Source organism: Brassica napus, unplaced genomic scaffold, assembly GCF_020379485.1.
Source record: "Brassica napus cultivar Da-Ae unplaced genomic scaffold, Da-Ae ScsIHWf_1508;HRSCAF=2105, whole genome shotgun sequence".
NCBI lineage: Eukaryota > Viridiplantae > Streptophyta > Magnoliopsida > Brassicales > Brassicaceae > Brassica > Brassica napus.
In genome coordinates this window covers 1-13490 of record NW_026014923.1, presented here as the reverse complement: position 1 = coordinate 13490, position 13490 = coordinate 1, and the positions used below count along the sequence as shown (strand labels likewise).

Below are 13490 nucleotides of genomic sequence, written 5' to 3'. Positions count from 1 at the left end.
AGATATTTGGGCATTTTTAATCTGTAGAAATTTTGTCAAAGGACTTTTCTTTCTTCTCTTTAATCCAATGAGCTTATTCTTGGCGCCAATGTTGAGTCAGTTTCAACCTTTCATGTATTTTATTTGAAGTATTCTGTTAGCTACTTATGACTTTATTCATCCATGTAATGACACTCTTTTATGTTTTATGTACTAGTTTTTGATCACCCTTCTGTTTATGTTCTCTTCATAATCAAGTCTCACATTGAAATGCGTGGATTGCTCAAGGACATTAATGTTTTACATTTTTGAGAGTGTGTGTGTGGTTTATGTTGTGCACTGTTTCGTAAAGTCAATCGGATGTAAATTTTTTAAAGGTAAAACTCTTCTTAACTAAAGCCAGATAAAAATGAATTCTTTTTGAGAAGGGGATACATGTAAATCTAAAAAATATAGGGTGACTAATGTAAGACTTGCAAAAATATAGGTAGTAATTTAAAATAATCATGTGTACAAGTTCTTCTCTCCCCCAAATCCCTAAAAACAAGTAAAGCATCTCCCTACTACTTCTCTCTTCTTCTTCTTCTGTCTGTAAAATTGTCGGGAAGCAGCATTCAACTATAGCTGCAGATTTCTCTTTTTCAATTGCAAATTCGATCGAAGTCAATTAGATTCGGGATTTTTCTCCCAATATATTTGTAGAAAACTAGAAAAAAAAGTTTGACCCTTTTGATTTTTCTTTTAAGCGTAGTTCGTGTTTGAATCGCTTGAATTAGAAAAAACCCTATTCTTCAATCTGAAAGGATTTGAAAGTTCTTCTTAGGGCTTGGTTTGGTTTTGTTTCTTCCACTGTCGTGTGTTGGATTATATTATAAAATGGATAAGAAGAAGGTTGCCGTTCCACTTGTCTGCCATGGCCATTCAAGACCTGTTGTTGATTTGTTCTACAGTCCCATTACCCCTGATGGTTTCTTCCTCATCAGTGCCAGTAAAGGTAACTTCTTTAGATCTTGTTCATCACAGTTGGAATAGTTTATGAGATTCCGACTGAAACCTACAACTATAAAGTGTGTCTCTTTAATTACAAGAACTGGTTTAGATGCTCTGTTTGGTGGAGTTTAAGAATGGATTAGCTTTGTGGGTTCGATCTACTGAACAAATCCTATTCTATGCACTATCTGCCTACCTATTGTGATGTTAACATGATAATATACCGATTGAAACCGACAAGTATAAATTGCGACTCTTTTTTATTACAAGAACTGCTTCAGATGTTCTGTTTGGTGGGTTTTATAAATAGATTAGCAGCTTTAAATAACTCATATTAGTTTGCATTTTATGTATGAATATCTGAGAACAATCATGTCTTTATGTGCGCTTAGATTCACATCCAATGTTGAGAAACGGGGAGACTGGAGATTGGATTGGTACCTTTGAAGGTCATAAAGGTGCAGTGTGGAGTTCTTGCCTCGACAACAATGCTCTACGTGCTGCTTCTGCATCTGCTGATTTTTCAGCGTACGTTTTTTGTATTTGTTTTGGGTTCCATTAATCATGTTGTTTTCTGATGTATGTACCAACTTGGCCTAGAGCTTAATTATCTGGTTGTGGTACTTATTCGTTCAGGAAACTTTGGGATGCGTTAACGGGTGATGTGCTTCATTCTTTTGAGCACAAGCATATCGTTCGAGCCTGTGCCTTCTCAGAGGTTCGTTTCAAGTACTATATGCAATTTTGAGTTTTTCTTAATAGACATAAGCTTTTGAATGACCTGTTGTTTGTAAATATGGTATGAAAACAGCTTTAATCTAGCATTTAATGTACGTAACTTCAAATTGAACGCTTTGAGGATTTGGTTACCTACTAGATTGGACTATGCCTAAACCTTGTTGTTTGTGGATTGGTTCTGTATTGTTCATAATAATTGAATGCTATGCGTCCACTACTAGGATACCAAATTGCTGATTACTGGAGGATTTGAGAAGATACTCCGTGTTTTTGACTTGAACCGGTTGGATGCAGCGCCTACCGAAGTCGATAAATCTCCTGGATCTATCAGAACTCTCACATGGCTTCACAGTGACCAAACAATATTGAGTTCTTGCACTGATATTGGTGGCGTGAGGTATGAAGTATATGGAAATAAGAAAGCCACAGCTAAATACACAAGGCATGATTTGATTAACTTTGGTGTTATGCAGGTTATGGGATGTTAGGAGTGGGAAGATTGTGCAGACACTGGAGACTAAGTCTCCTGTCACGAGTGCTGAAGTGAGCCAAGATGGACGGTACATTACTACTGCCGATGGGTCAAGTGTTAAATTCTGGGACGCTAACCAGTAAGCTTCTCATTCCATGAAGATAATTATGTATATACATATTTTTAATCACCTTTTGTAACAATCCCTCCATCTTTGTCTGTCTCTAGTTTTGGACTAGTGAAGAGTTATGACATGCCATGCAATGTCGAGTCTGCATCGCTGGAGCCTAAGTCTGGTGAGAAGTTTGTAGCTGGTGGTGAGGATATGTGGGTGCGAGTGTTTGATTTCTACTCCGGCGAGGAGATTGGTGAGTGACTCTCATAACATTTTACACGATCATATTAGAAAGCTAGTTATAGGATTGTCTTAAAGCATGGTTCTCTGCCATATTTGTTAATAAGTGACACAGAGATAGAGATTCATTGATTGAATAAGCAAAGTAGCTTTGATAAGGAGGATTTTTGGTTTTTGATTGTTCCTTCCTTGCATCTTTTGTCTGGCACTTAGGGTGCAACAAGGGGCATCATGGGCCGGTACACTGCGTGAGGTTTTCACCAACGGGTGAGTCCTACGCCTCGGGATCAGAAGACGGAACCATCAGGATCTGGCAAACGACACCAAATCATAGCGTGGATGAAGTTGCTAAGAAGATTGAAGGCTTTCACATCAACAAAGAAGGAAAAACCGCAGATAAACTTTCCGATGCTTAGCAGAACTGAAAGTCTTTGTCTTGGTTCTTGATTGGCTATGTTTTGTGTGTTTGTGTTTCCTGACTACAAAAAAAAAACACAAAGGACTTTTCCTTATCTTTTAGTCTTCTGGCGACCTTTTCGTTATTAATATATAAAACATTGGGACTTGTTGTGCAATTTATGATATAACGTTACTTATGATTGGGCTTGGGCCTAGGCTTTTAAGATGTAATTAAGGTCGGCGTGGAGGGGCAAAATCGTCAACGGGTCTATCATAAACCGTCATTCTCGATCTATTTCATCTATCGACTCGCGAGCTTCTTCGTCTCTCCCTCTTCTGGTGCGATCTATCTCTATCTCTCTATCTCTCTATCTGCGCGCGGGTGTGAGACTTTTGGCGGGAAAATGTCGGGGAAAGGAGCGAAAGGATTGATAATGGGGAAACCTAGCGGTAGCGAGAAGGACAAGGACAAGAAGAAACAACCCATCACCCGTTCTGCTCGAGCTGGTCTTCAGGTAAACTCCTCGATTCTTATAAGTGGCGGATCGATTAGATTATTAGCTAGATTTTGATTAGCTGATTGATATGGACCACTTCGATCTCTTGATTTGCTTTGTGTTTTGTTCGCATCGCCATAGGACTACTAGTCTTTGTCGTTGTACTCGAGTGTATTTCAACAACAATTAAAAAATAATAAAAAAAGAGCTAACTTTTGGTGTCGTTGACCATCTTTTGGTGTTGAAGCTTGTTAGGTTTCTCATTGGTGGGTTCTAGCAATGCAGATTTGAGTTTTATTTTTTCATATTGGATTAGTCGTGGCTATGTTATTTGAGGGTACTTTAAGGTCGTAACAGCAACAACAACAACGCTAATTTGATAACGTTCTTTGGGTGAGGTTTACTCATTACTGGGTTCTTCAAACTGTATAGACTCTTTCTAATGATCTTGTTCCACTGTTGTGGCTAATTTTGTGCAGTTTATGGTTGATATTGACCGTCTTGATCCCTTGATTTGCACTGTGTTTCGCTCTCGTTGCCATAGGTTTTTGCGTTGTCTTTCCTCTTGTTAGCAGCTCTTAGCTCTCTTGTGTCTTTGTTGTGCTACTTGAGAGTTTTTTTTTTATGGTGTTAAGGCTTGTGAAGTGTCTCATTGATAGGTTTTATCTATGGATATTTGATTTTTTCATGACTTCTCATGGTTATGCTACTTGAGAGTAGTCTAAGGTTCGTTACATCAACAAAACCGCTAATTTTGATTCATCAATGTGTGTTTTCTTGAACCTTCTTTTTGTGAGGTTTTCTCATTAGTGGTTTCCTTTAAACTGTTTGATGTTGTGGCTTTCAGATTATTAAGACGCTACCATACTTTCTAATGATCTTGTTGCATTGTTGTGGCTAATTTGTTCCTTTTTGCGCAGTTCCCTGTAGGAAGGGTGCATCGACTGTTGAAGACTAGGTCCACTGCTCACGGAAGGGTTGGAGCAACTGCAGCTGTTTACACTGCAGCGATATTGGAGTATCTGACCGCAGAAGTTTTGGAGCTGGCTGGTAACGCGAGCAAGGACCTCAAGGTGAAACGTATCTCCCCCAGGCACTTGCAGCTTGCGATTCGCGGAGATGAAGAGCTAGATACTCTCATCAAAGGAACTATAGCTGGTGGTGGTGTCATCCCTCACATCCACAAGTCTCTCATCAACAAATCCGCCAAGGAATAGATTCTTACCACTCTTTGTTTCTCTGTTTCCTAAGTATTTCGAGAGAGAGTCTGTGTTTCATAAAGAAGACGCTAGAGTGCTCTTTTGTAGGAGTCGTTTGTTATTGTTCCATCAGCGTACTGTGTTAGAGACGCTTGTTGATTTATCTATCTTTATGCATATGTATTCGATGATTATCTAAACCCCATTTCTGACTTACCTTCTGGTTTGTTCTTACCAAAGTTGCATATCATCGTTGTTGAAGCTTGAAAAAGCAAATCTGTGGTTAGAGAGAGTGGAAACTAAGCTAAGAGGATGTGAGTACTTACTGAACTGGTGAGTTTAGAAGCCAGAACTTGTGAGGATTTCAAAGGAAAAACAAGAGCATCCTCAGCACCAGGAAGATCTCCCATGGATCTTAACAGACTTGATGTGACTTGTGGTGAACGGATAATCTCATCCGATAATATGACAGGTTTGTATATATTTGTTTAATACAAAAATAATTAAATATTTTATTGACAGTTTGATGTAAGCACAATTTTTTTTTATATTAAAACTATCTCGTGGCGGATTGAGCGCATCAGCTGAAATTTCAGAAATGGTATGGCCTATCGAAGATAGTTCAGGCTGTTTCTTGCGGACGGCTTCTCCTGGCAAATTCTGGCTGCTCTTGTTGTTGGTTTTGTGGGTTTTCATGATTACTGTCTTCTCTTAAATTCTTGAAACTCTTTTTCGCGAGTTCTTGTGTTGCTGTACCTGCAAGAATCACACTATTTAAGAAAAAAACGGCATTATAAATCAAAGAGAGAAAACTTAAAAGATAAGTGTCAATAGTACACAGTGTCTACTGAATTGTATTTCATTTCATTGTACATATTAAAAATACATCCCCGAAATAAGAGAACATGGAGAGAAGCAAGATTTATCAGAGAATGGCACTTATTCAAACACTAATTTGACATGTACTCAAACTGGGACACAAATTTAAATTTAAATAGACCAATAGTTACTTCAAGTTAAACACAAGTTCTGAAACAGACTAAACATAACATGCACACAAACTAAAAATTAATATTAAATTAATATTTAACACAAATCAATACTATTAAATCAGGATCATGACCAATTGATTGAAGTTTAGTCCAACAATAACTATCTTTATATATATATATATATATATATTTTATAACCATTTCTTTGATTCCAAATTAATTGGAACCCACTTCTTCCTATCAGACTACAAAACTGTCTTACAACCTTTTAATATTAGAATCAAGTTTTGCATTTTACTCAACTTTCTAACAACTGCACCTGAATAATCATATTATATTCACTATTCATATTATATATTTATAAAATATTAATTCCAATTTGAATAACAAAATCAAATTATATAAGTAAATTTAACAAAAGGTAATTCTCTCAAATAGTCATTTTTAAGTTTTGTCATAAAAATATTCTTCAAAAAAGAAAATGATCAAATAGCTCTTTTTTGTTTTGAAATTTTAATATCTATATTTTATTTTTAAAAGTTTGAAACTCTATCCCCAAAATCACACCCTTTAACTCTAAACCCTAAGTCTAGATTAGTTAACCCTAGAACCGGTCCTAAAATTTGAATGGTCGGATGCAAGAGAAAAAAATGTGGCCACTTTTTAAAGGAAAAAAAAAACAGAAAGAAAAAATAGAAACTAGAAATGCGGCCACTGGTTGTCAAACCCGTGTTCTGATGTAAATGTGGACATGAGTTTACCACTAGACTAAAGAAAATATATCAAATATGTGGCCGAATTTAATTACTAAATACACGGCCGCAAGCGGGTGCTTCGTGCAAGGGTCGGTACTGGTTAATCCTAGGGTAAAAATGCATTTTTAATAAAACATATTTTGTTCTCAATTGGTGAATATGATTTCGGAACCAGAAGAATGACCAGCTTTTGCAGATTATTTGGAAGATTACAAGACCCTGACGGAGAGTTTCACACGATCAGAAATAATCCATGTTCCACGAACGCTTAACACTATGGCGGATAGTCTAGCCCGTAAAGCTAGGATGCAACCGTCTTATGTTGTTCATATGGATGCAGATCACCCAGTTTGATTTACAGAGTCAATATGAGTCTGTAAAAGTCGATGACAAAAAAAAAAAATTTGGTCATTTTTTCATTGACGGCTATTTTTGTGACAGAAACTTTAAAAGAGCTATCCTAGGGAATTTCTCTTTTAACAAATTGTATCAAAAAGTTTTAAAGCATAAAAATTATTTTAATACAAAATGGGTTATAAGATAAATATTTTATTTTAATATCCCCCTATATATTAAAAGAGAAGTCACTTAAGTGAGATCTGGTGACGTGTCGTTCATAGGTGAAGTTTCAAAAAAATTGTTATAATTTGATTGGTCGATTGTTTTTAATTTTTATTTATTTAAATTAGTTCTAAAAATTTAAGGTAAGTCTAAAAATATTTAACATCACTTGCCATATAATCTTAAGAATATTACAAATAACAATTTATGGCAACTAATTCTCGAAATTATAGAAAGATTAATAATGTTTTATTTATTACTTTTAATATTTATAAACTATAAAATATAATGAACGAATTTTTATATAAGATAATTATAATAGTTTTATACTCTACTTGATGAATTGTATTCGAATATAATTATATAATAACTATTTTAAATATTACAAAATCCAAAAATGTTTATTAATATGATTTTTAAATTATTTATCGTTGTTTACAGAATAAATTTATCAGAATTTTAAAATTATTTATATAATGTTATAAATTATTTGTAAAAATATAAATTCTACTATATATTGATTGAAAAGTCACATAAGTGATTTTTTATTATGTGTTGATCATAAATGAACTCTTCAAATTGTTAGAATTTGATTGACCGATGATTTTTAATTTTATTTATTATAATTATATCTAAAAGGAAAGGATAATTCAATTACCACTTTCCAAATAATCTACATAATATTAGAAATAATTATTTATGGTAACTAATTGTTGAAACTATAAAAGAGTAATAATGTGATCAATTTTTTATATATTTATAAATTACATAAAATTTTAACAGTTTCTCTTTTGCAGTTTCTCTTTTGTGAGATATATCTACCCACACATCTCTTTTGCAGTTTCTCTTCCGTGAGATATATCAGTTTCTCTTTTGCAGTTTTGCACAATCAACATGTGGAATCTAATGGGACAGTGCTTTCAATAGACTGGAAAAATGTTGGTGCTAAGAAAATCGAGAGCACTCTTAATGATGATTTGGCGCTCAAGACATGAGAAATATGATATTATATGATGTGTGAGTTTTACCTTAATCTAGACATAACTCGAAGCCTTGGTCTTAAGGTCTGGTTTCTCTACTTTATGGACTTAAGGTACTTTGTATTTTCCATAACTCATATTGTTTATACGAAACACTGAAATTTTTAATCTAAACGTTCTAATGTATTCTTTCATATGAACATAGTATACATATCAATATATAACATCAAATCTTTCATATTAACCACATACATGTAACATAAGTATTATATAGTTGTAAACATGTAATTATCAATTTAATATTAATGCTAATGTCCGCACATGCGTGCGGGCGGTCCACCTAGTATTATATTAAAACAACATCAAGACCTATTGATATAATTGTGGTACAATTATTTTAATACAATTATTAAAACTTCTTATTAATCATATAAGAAACATTATACAAAGAAAACAAAAATATTAATAAACACACAAATATAAAAATTAAATTTCTAAAAAAATAAAAAATAAAAAATATACCCACCCTTTTAAGAGCGGATCAAAATCTAGTGTTTAATTAATATTCCATATATATATACTCACTTGTAGGCACCAACCAAATTTCCGGAAAACAACCCAAAACGATGTCGTCTGAGGCAGAGACAGAGGCAGACTCATACTAAATATGTGTGGGGTCAAAAAGATTAACTGTGACACTGCTGGGTTTTGAACCTTGGTTATGAGGGGCCAGTCACTATATTTTACCAACTCTGGTACTGAATTTTTAACAATTTCTTATAAGAAAACAACTTATTATCATATTTTTGTGGTGTCAAGTGACTCCACTAGCTATAATGTGGGTCCACCCCTGGATGGAGATCCCAGTGAGTTCATCTCTGACAAAGAACTTCTGGGAGACATTCTGGAAGAAGAGTACTACACTTCGCAAGTTGTACGTAACAGAAAATCCTACTTCGAAACACCCAAGGACAAGCTCTTCACTCAGAGTTTTCTTCCCTTAGAAGGTGAAATCAAAGGCACTGTGTACTGTTACAGGGGCGGACGAACATGTACGTCTAAGGGCAGTGCGGTGCCACAGTATGAAAAAGAAACTTTCGCTTATGGCAGCAAAATATTTTTTAAATTGAGGATCATCTATTATTATTTATTAATTTACGCTTCGGACAACCAAAAATGCTCGCACGGCTCTGTCTAAGGGGTCACGTGCCCCCTACTAATTTTTGTTTTTTCTTGTATAATCTATGTAAATTTTACTGAAATGTTCTTATTTGGGTGAATAATTATGAAAAGTGCCCCCAGTTAAACAAAGGTTTGGTTGTTTTTAATAGTGTGCCTCCGATTGAAATTGTTTTTGGATCCGCCCCTGGGTGTACATGTCTCACGGCTACGGTTCCAACACAAGCTGGATGTTTCAGAAGATCTGCATGAGCTTCTCCACTTGGGGTTATGCTGTTTTCACCGCCAATCTTCTCGGTCACGGCCGCTCCGACGGAATCCGCTGCTACATGGGTTCGTTTCTTTCATTTTTTGTTTTTGTAGCATTATGCAAAACAGGGTATTGGGTTTTGGTTCGGTTTTGATATGCTTTGGTTCCCTATATAGGAATATTAGGACAGTTATGAATTCAGTCCAGTTTCAGTTCAATTATTTTCGTTTTTGGGTGGTTTAAGATAACAAACTTGAAAATCAACTAATATTTGAGAAATTTTTGAAACAAATTAGGTATAAGTTCGGTTCTAGCTTTCAAATATTTTTGGATACTTTCTGTAAAAATGTCAGATAATTCAGGTTTTTTTTATTAAATATCTTTAGTTACACATATAAAATAACGAAGAATTTTAGATAATTTTAAATATTTTAAACAAAAATATTAAGATAATTTATTCTTTCGGATAATTTAAATAATATTTTCTGGTATTTTTGTTCTCTAGGATAGTTCGCTTTATAAATAATAATAATTTAGAGTGTTTATTAATTTAAAAATTATATATTTATTTTTAGTATATAAACTAAGATATAAGAACCATTCAGATATTTGTAAACATCAGTTAAACTGTTACAATTTTCGGGTTGATTTTTGGTTTTTTGTTTAAACGCCCAAGGCTAGTCAAAACAGAGAGATTACTTGAGATTCATGTCTCGCTGTAAATTAGGGTTTTAGGAGGAAGAACTGAATGTATTTCTTTGTTTTCTTCCTCAGGTGATATGAAGAAAGTTCCAGCAACATCATTGTCTTTCTTTAAGCATGCTCGTTGCAGTGATCCGTTCCGTATATGCATCTCCCTGCTTTTCTCTTTGGTGAGTCCATGGGGGTCTTGCTATACTTCTCATGTACTTTCAGTCTGACCCTGATACTTGGACCGTTTTGATATTCTCGGCTCCTCTATTTGTTATCCCGGAGGATATGAAACCGAGCAAGCCTCACCTTTTGGCTGATACTTGGACTGCAATGCTGGATAATAAAATGGTTGGCAAGGCAATCCATCACCCAGAAAAGCTCAAAATCATTGCATCTAACCCGCAAAGGTAACAAAACAAAATTTGGTTGAGTCAACCAAGCCGATTGTGCAAAGTCTAATACAACATTCTAATTAGCCTCCAAATTTTAAAGAGCTAATATGCATAATATTATGGCCTAACAATTTAATTTTATTAAAGTTACTTTAAAATTGTTTTTGGCCCCTTAAATTTATCGGACGACCATGTTAATAATATAATCAGGGTGTATCATATGGTCTCTCTTACAAGTTGGAAATCAGTGCTCTTTAAACCAATATTTTGAAGAAAAAGTCTGGATGTTGTTGCTTTACAGATACACCGGGAAGCCTAGAGTGAGAACAATGAGGGAGATACTAAGGAAGACCCAATACGTGCAAGATAATTTTGGGAGAGTGATTATTCCGCTAATGACGGTGCACGGGACATATGATGGAGTAACATGCCCTTCATCGTCAACGCTACTATACGAAAAGGCATCGCGCACTGATAAAACATTGAAGCTTTATGATGGGATGTACCATTCCCTGATTCAAGGAGAGCCTGAAGAGAACGCTGCGACCGTGTTTGAAGGATATGAGAGAGTGGATCGATGAAAGGGTAAAGAGATATTGATCTAAGTAAAGCCGCTTGAAACCTACATTTGTGAAGAGAAGTGTACATTGATATCATGATCTATACTTATGTTTGTTTGTATTTCGTCCAAGAACATGACTTTGTGAACACGTTGGCTAACTGCAGATGTATTATCATTAAAAAATGTCTTTGGTCACGACAAGTAAAAAGCTACAAACCTTGTAACTGAACGTCCCAAAGACAGTGATGAAACTAATACATGTGTAAAGGATCAGTTTTGGCATTTCCTTTGGAATTTTTCAGTTTGAGTCATGATGAGATGACGAAAAAGCCTTTGGAGTTTTGCCGTTTTCCATCATCGCTCACATCAACAGAATACACATAAACTTCTATGCAACCAAGAAAAAGCCGTGACGCCAAGTCGACTCTCAAAGCGTATTGTGGAATCTAAAAAGCATCTATACAAACAAAGATTGATGATCAATGCGATAATATTTTACAAATCTGAAATCCGTTGATCAAATGATAATGTTTAAAAAATTGGAATGTTATCTGATTAGTTCTCTACGTACAAAGTTTCATTTAGTATAATCAGTTCAGATTTTTATAAATTTATTTGAACCAATCAAACTGTTCTCTAAGTATATTACAACAATAAGAGTGCGAAATTACGGTTTTCTACACATTACAAGGATTTTAAAAAAAGTGTCGCCAGGGACCATAGATATATAGTGAGACCTAAAATGACGATAAATGTTATTTAAGAATCAAGTGGTCTTCAAAACCTTACATAAGAACACATAGAGAGAGAGACATCTAAAACAGGACAAGTTTCTAAAAGGAGAAACAATGTTTAGCTTGGAACCACTCTTGCTCTTCATCTGCCGGTCATCGATTTCGCAAGTCCAAACCTAAAACCAAGAACTATTGAATGGACTCGGTGAGAGGCGATGTTCGAAGAGCTCTAGAAGAGTATGGATGCTTCGAGGCCTCATTCTATAACTTCCCAGTCAAACATCGAAAGGATTTTTCTAAGGAGGTTTTCCAGCTACTTTTAGAGACCAAACAGAGAGTTGTGTCAAAGAGAAAATAGAGAGGATGTGTGTGTCAGATTCCAACGTTACTTCTGTAGGAAGTCATGGGCGTTGACTTTGCAGACAAAAATGAAGATAAAGTCAACGAGTTTACTCATAAGCTTGGCCCCAAGGAAACGAAAGTTTCATGTACTTCTGAATGGTCGGGTTCTTATGGGTAATGAGGATGGGAACGAACACAAGATTCTCCGCTGGGTTGTTCTCTTTATTACACCGTGTATGCCGCTTTCAAAGGAGAGCAACACGCCGTTTCTCAAACCATAACGTCTTTTGAAAATAAAAAATAAATCCGACCTGCCGGAATCGAACCAGCGACCTAAAGATTTGCATGTCACAGACTACAGTCTTCCGCTCTACCAAACTGAGCTAAGGTCGGAAGTTAAAGTTTCAGTTCACCAATCACTTATATTGTTTACATATCTAATTCGTTTATCAATTAAGTTTATGAAACTCATTGATTACCAACCATGTTTGATTAATGATTTTATATATAAAAATAAAAATACTTATGTGTTTTCCTCCAGTTATATATAGTGTTTTAAGAACTGAACATTTTATGGGCATAATATAAGTGATCTGCTTCTATCATCATTCAAAAGCTAAGGGAGAAGAAATTTCTATTACTTTCAAGGTTTGATGAGTGAGTATTTTTGTGACGTAGATAAAAGCATTTTGATGACATAATAGCTTAATTAATTTTTTGCATGCATGACCAAATCATGATGTAATAATTCAACCACATTTTGAAGAACGCAACATTTTCGTTGCACCCTAAAATCGTTATCCCATGTTAGTGTGAGCCACACATGACTCCACACTCGTCTAGGTCCTCCGGGTCCGGCTCTGCCACCTTAACCGTAGTGCCTAATTGGCCTTTCCATGGCATGTTTCCCGTCGGCTCCGAGCCTCATTCGTGTACGCATGCCCGAGTCTGAGGACATACGAACGAAACATTAGTATGAGGTCCCCAAACTTGTGGGTCCCACATTAAAAAAACAAATATATAATTATCATTTTGCATATTTTATACATTATATTTACAGATTTTATGTAAAAATAAACAATAAATCAATTAAGTTAACATATCAATTATGTAAAAAGGTATTATAATAGGTTATTCTCAAAACAATTATGTATGTATCATAGTAAATATTTTTTTTTATAATAATTTTTGATTTTATGTTTTGATATTCAATTTTTTTTTTAGTTTGTATGGGCCCCTGGAAATCGGAATCTCAAGACCAGCTCTGAATGTACGGATGATGTATTAAATTTTTTAAGGCACGAAAGGATGGTATTTTTTAACGTCTACAACAAAACATTCACACTGGTTTTTATTTCTTTAGTACCTACTGTAGATAGTTTTCAAAAAGGGAAATTTGGGTTCACGTCTATGACAGATCA

General features: G+C 34.9%; 2 protein-coding genes, 1 non-coding gene and 1 pseudogene across 3 annotated transcripts; 3 read left to right on the top strand and 1 right to left on the bottom strand.

Annotated features, from left to right (window-relative positions):
- Window positions 1-518: 518 nt before the first annotated feature.
- On the top strand, window positions 519-3130 carry LOC125597641 (serine-threonine kinase receptor-associated protein-like). Its single transcript, XM_048772248.1, has 7 exons — window positions 519-973; window positions 1362-1497; window positions 1606-1687; window positions 1929-2104; window positions 2181-2318; window positions 2408-2547; window positions 2748-3130. The coding sequence occupies exons 1-7, from the start codon at window positions 856-858 to the stop codon at window positions 2948-2950; spliced, it is 993 nt and encodes a 330-aa protein (XP_048628205.1). The 5' UTR covers window positions 519-855; the 3' UTR covers window positions 2951-3130.
- Window positions 3131-3208: 78 nt separating this feature from the next.
- LOC106445726 (probable histone H2A variant 3) lies at window positions 3209-4845 on the top strand. Its single transcript, XM_013887342.2, has 2 exons — window positions 3209-3448; window positions 4351-4845. Exons 1-2 carry the CDS (start codon window positions 3338-3340, stop codon window positions 4645-4647), a joined length of 408 nt encoding a protein of 135 aa, XP_013742796.1. The 5' UTR covers window positions 3209-3337; the 3' UTR covers window positions 4648-4845.
- A 4448-nt stretch (window positions 4846-9293) lies between these two features.
- On the top strand, window positions 9294-11040 carry LOC125597643 (annotated as a pseudogene).
- A 1334-nt stretch (window positions 11041-12374) lies between these two features.
- TRNAY-GUA lies at window positions 12375-12462 on the bottom strand. Its single transcript is given in 2 exon segments — window positions 12375-12410; window positions 12425-12462. It is a non-coding gene; the product is annotated as a tRNA-Tyr (tRNA).
- Between the last annotated feature and the right edge of the window lie 1028 nt (window positions 12463-13490).

Bases quoted from the DNA above. Each gene is read 5' to 3' on its own strand.
- LOC125597641 (XM_048772248.1), top strand. From the start codon at position 856: ATGGATAAGAAGAAGGTTGCCGTTCCACTTGTCTGCCATGGCCATTCA. The intron at 2,105-2,180 runs GTATGAAGTATA...GGTGTTATGCAG, and splicing joins ACTGATATTGGTGGCGTGAG to GTTATGGGATGTTAGGAGTG. The intron at 2,319-2,407 runs GTAAGCTTCTCA...GTCTGTCTCTAG, and splicing joins AAATTCTGGGACGCTAACCA to TTTTGGACTAGTGAAGAGTT.
- LOC106445726 (XM_013887342.2), top strand. From the start codon at position 3,338: ATGTCGGGGAAAGGAGCGAAAGGATTGATAATGGGGAAACCTAGCGGT. The intron at 3,449-4,350 runs GTAAACTCCTCG...CTTTTTGCGCAG, and splicing joins CTGCTCGAGCTGGTCTTCAG to TTCCCTGTAGGAAGGGTGCA.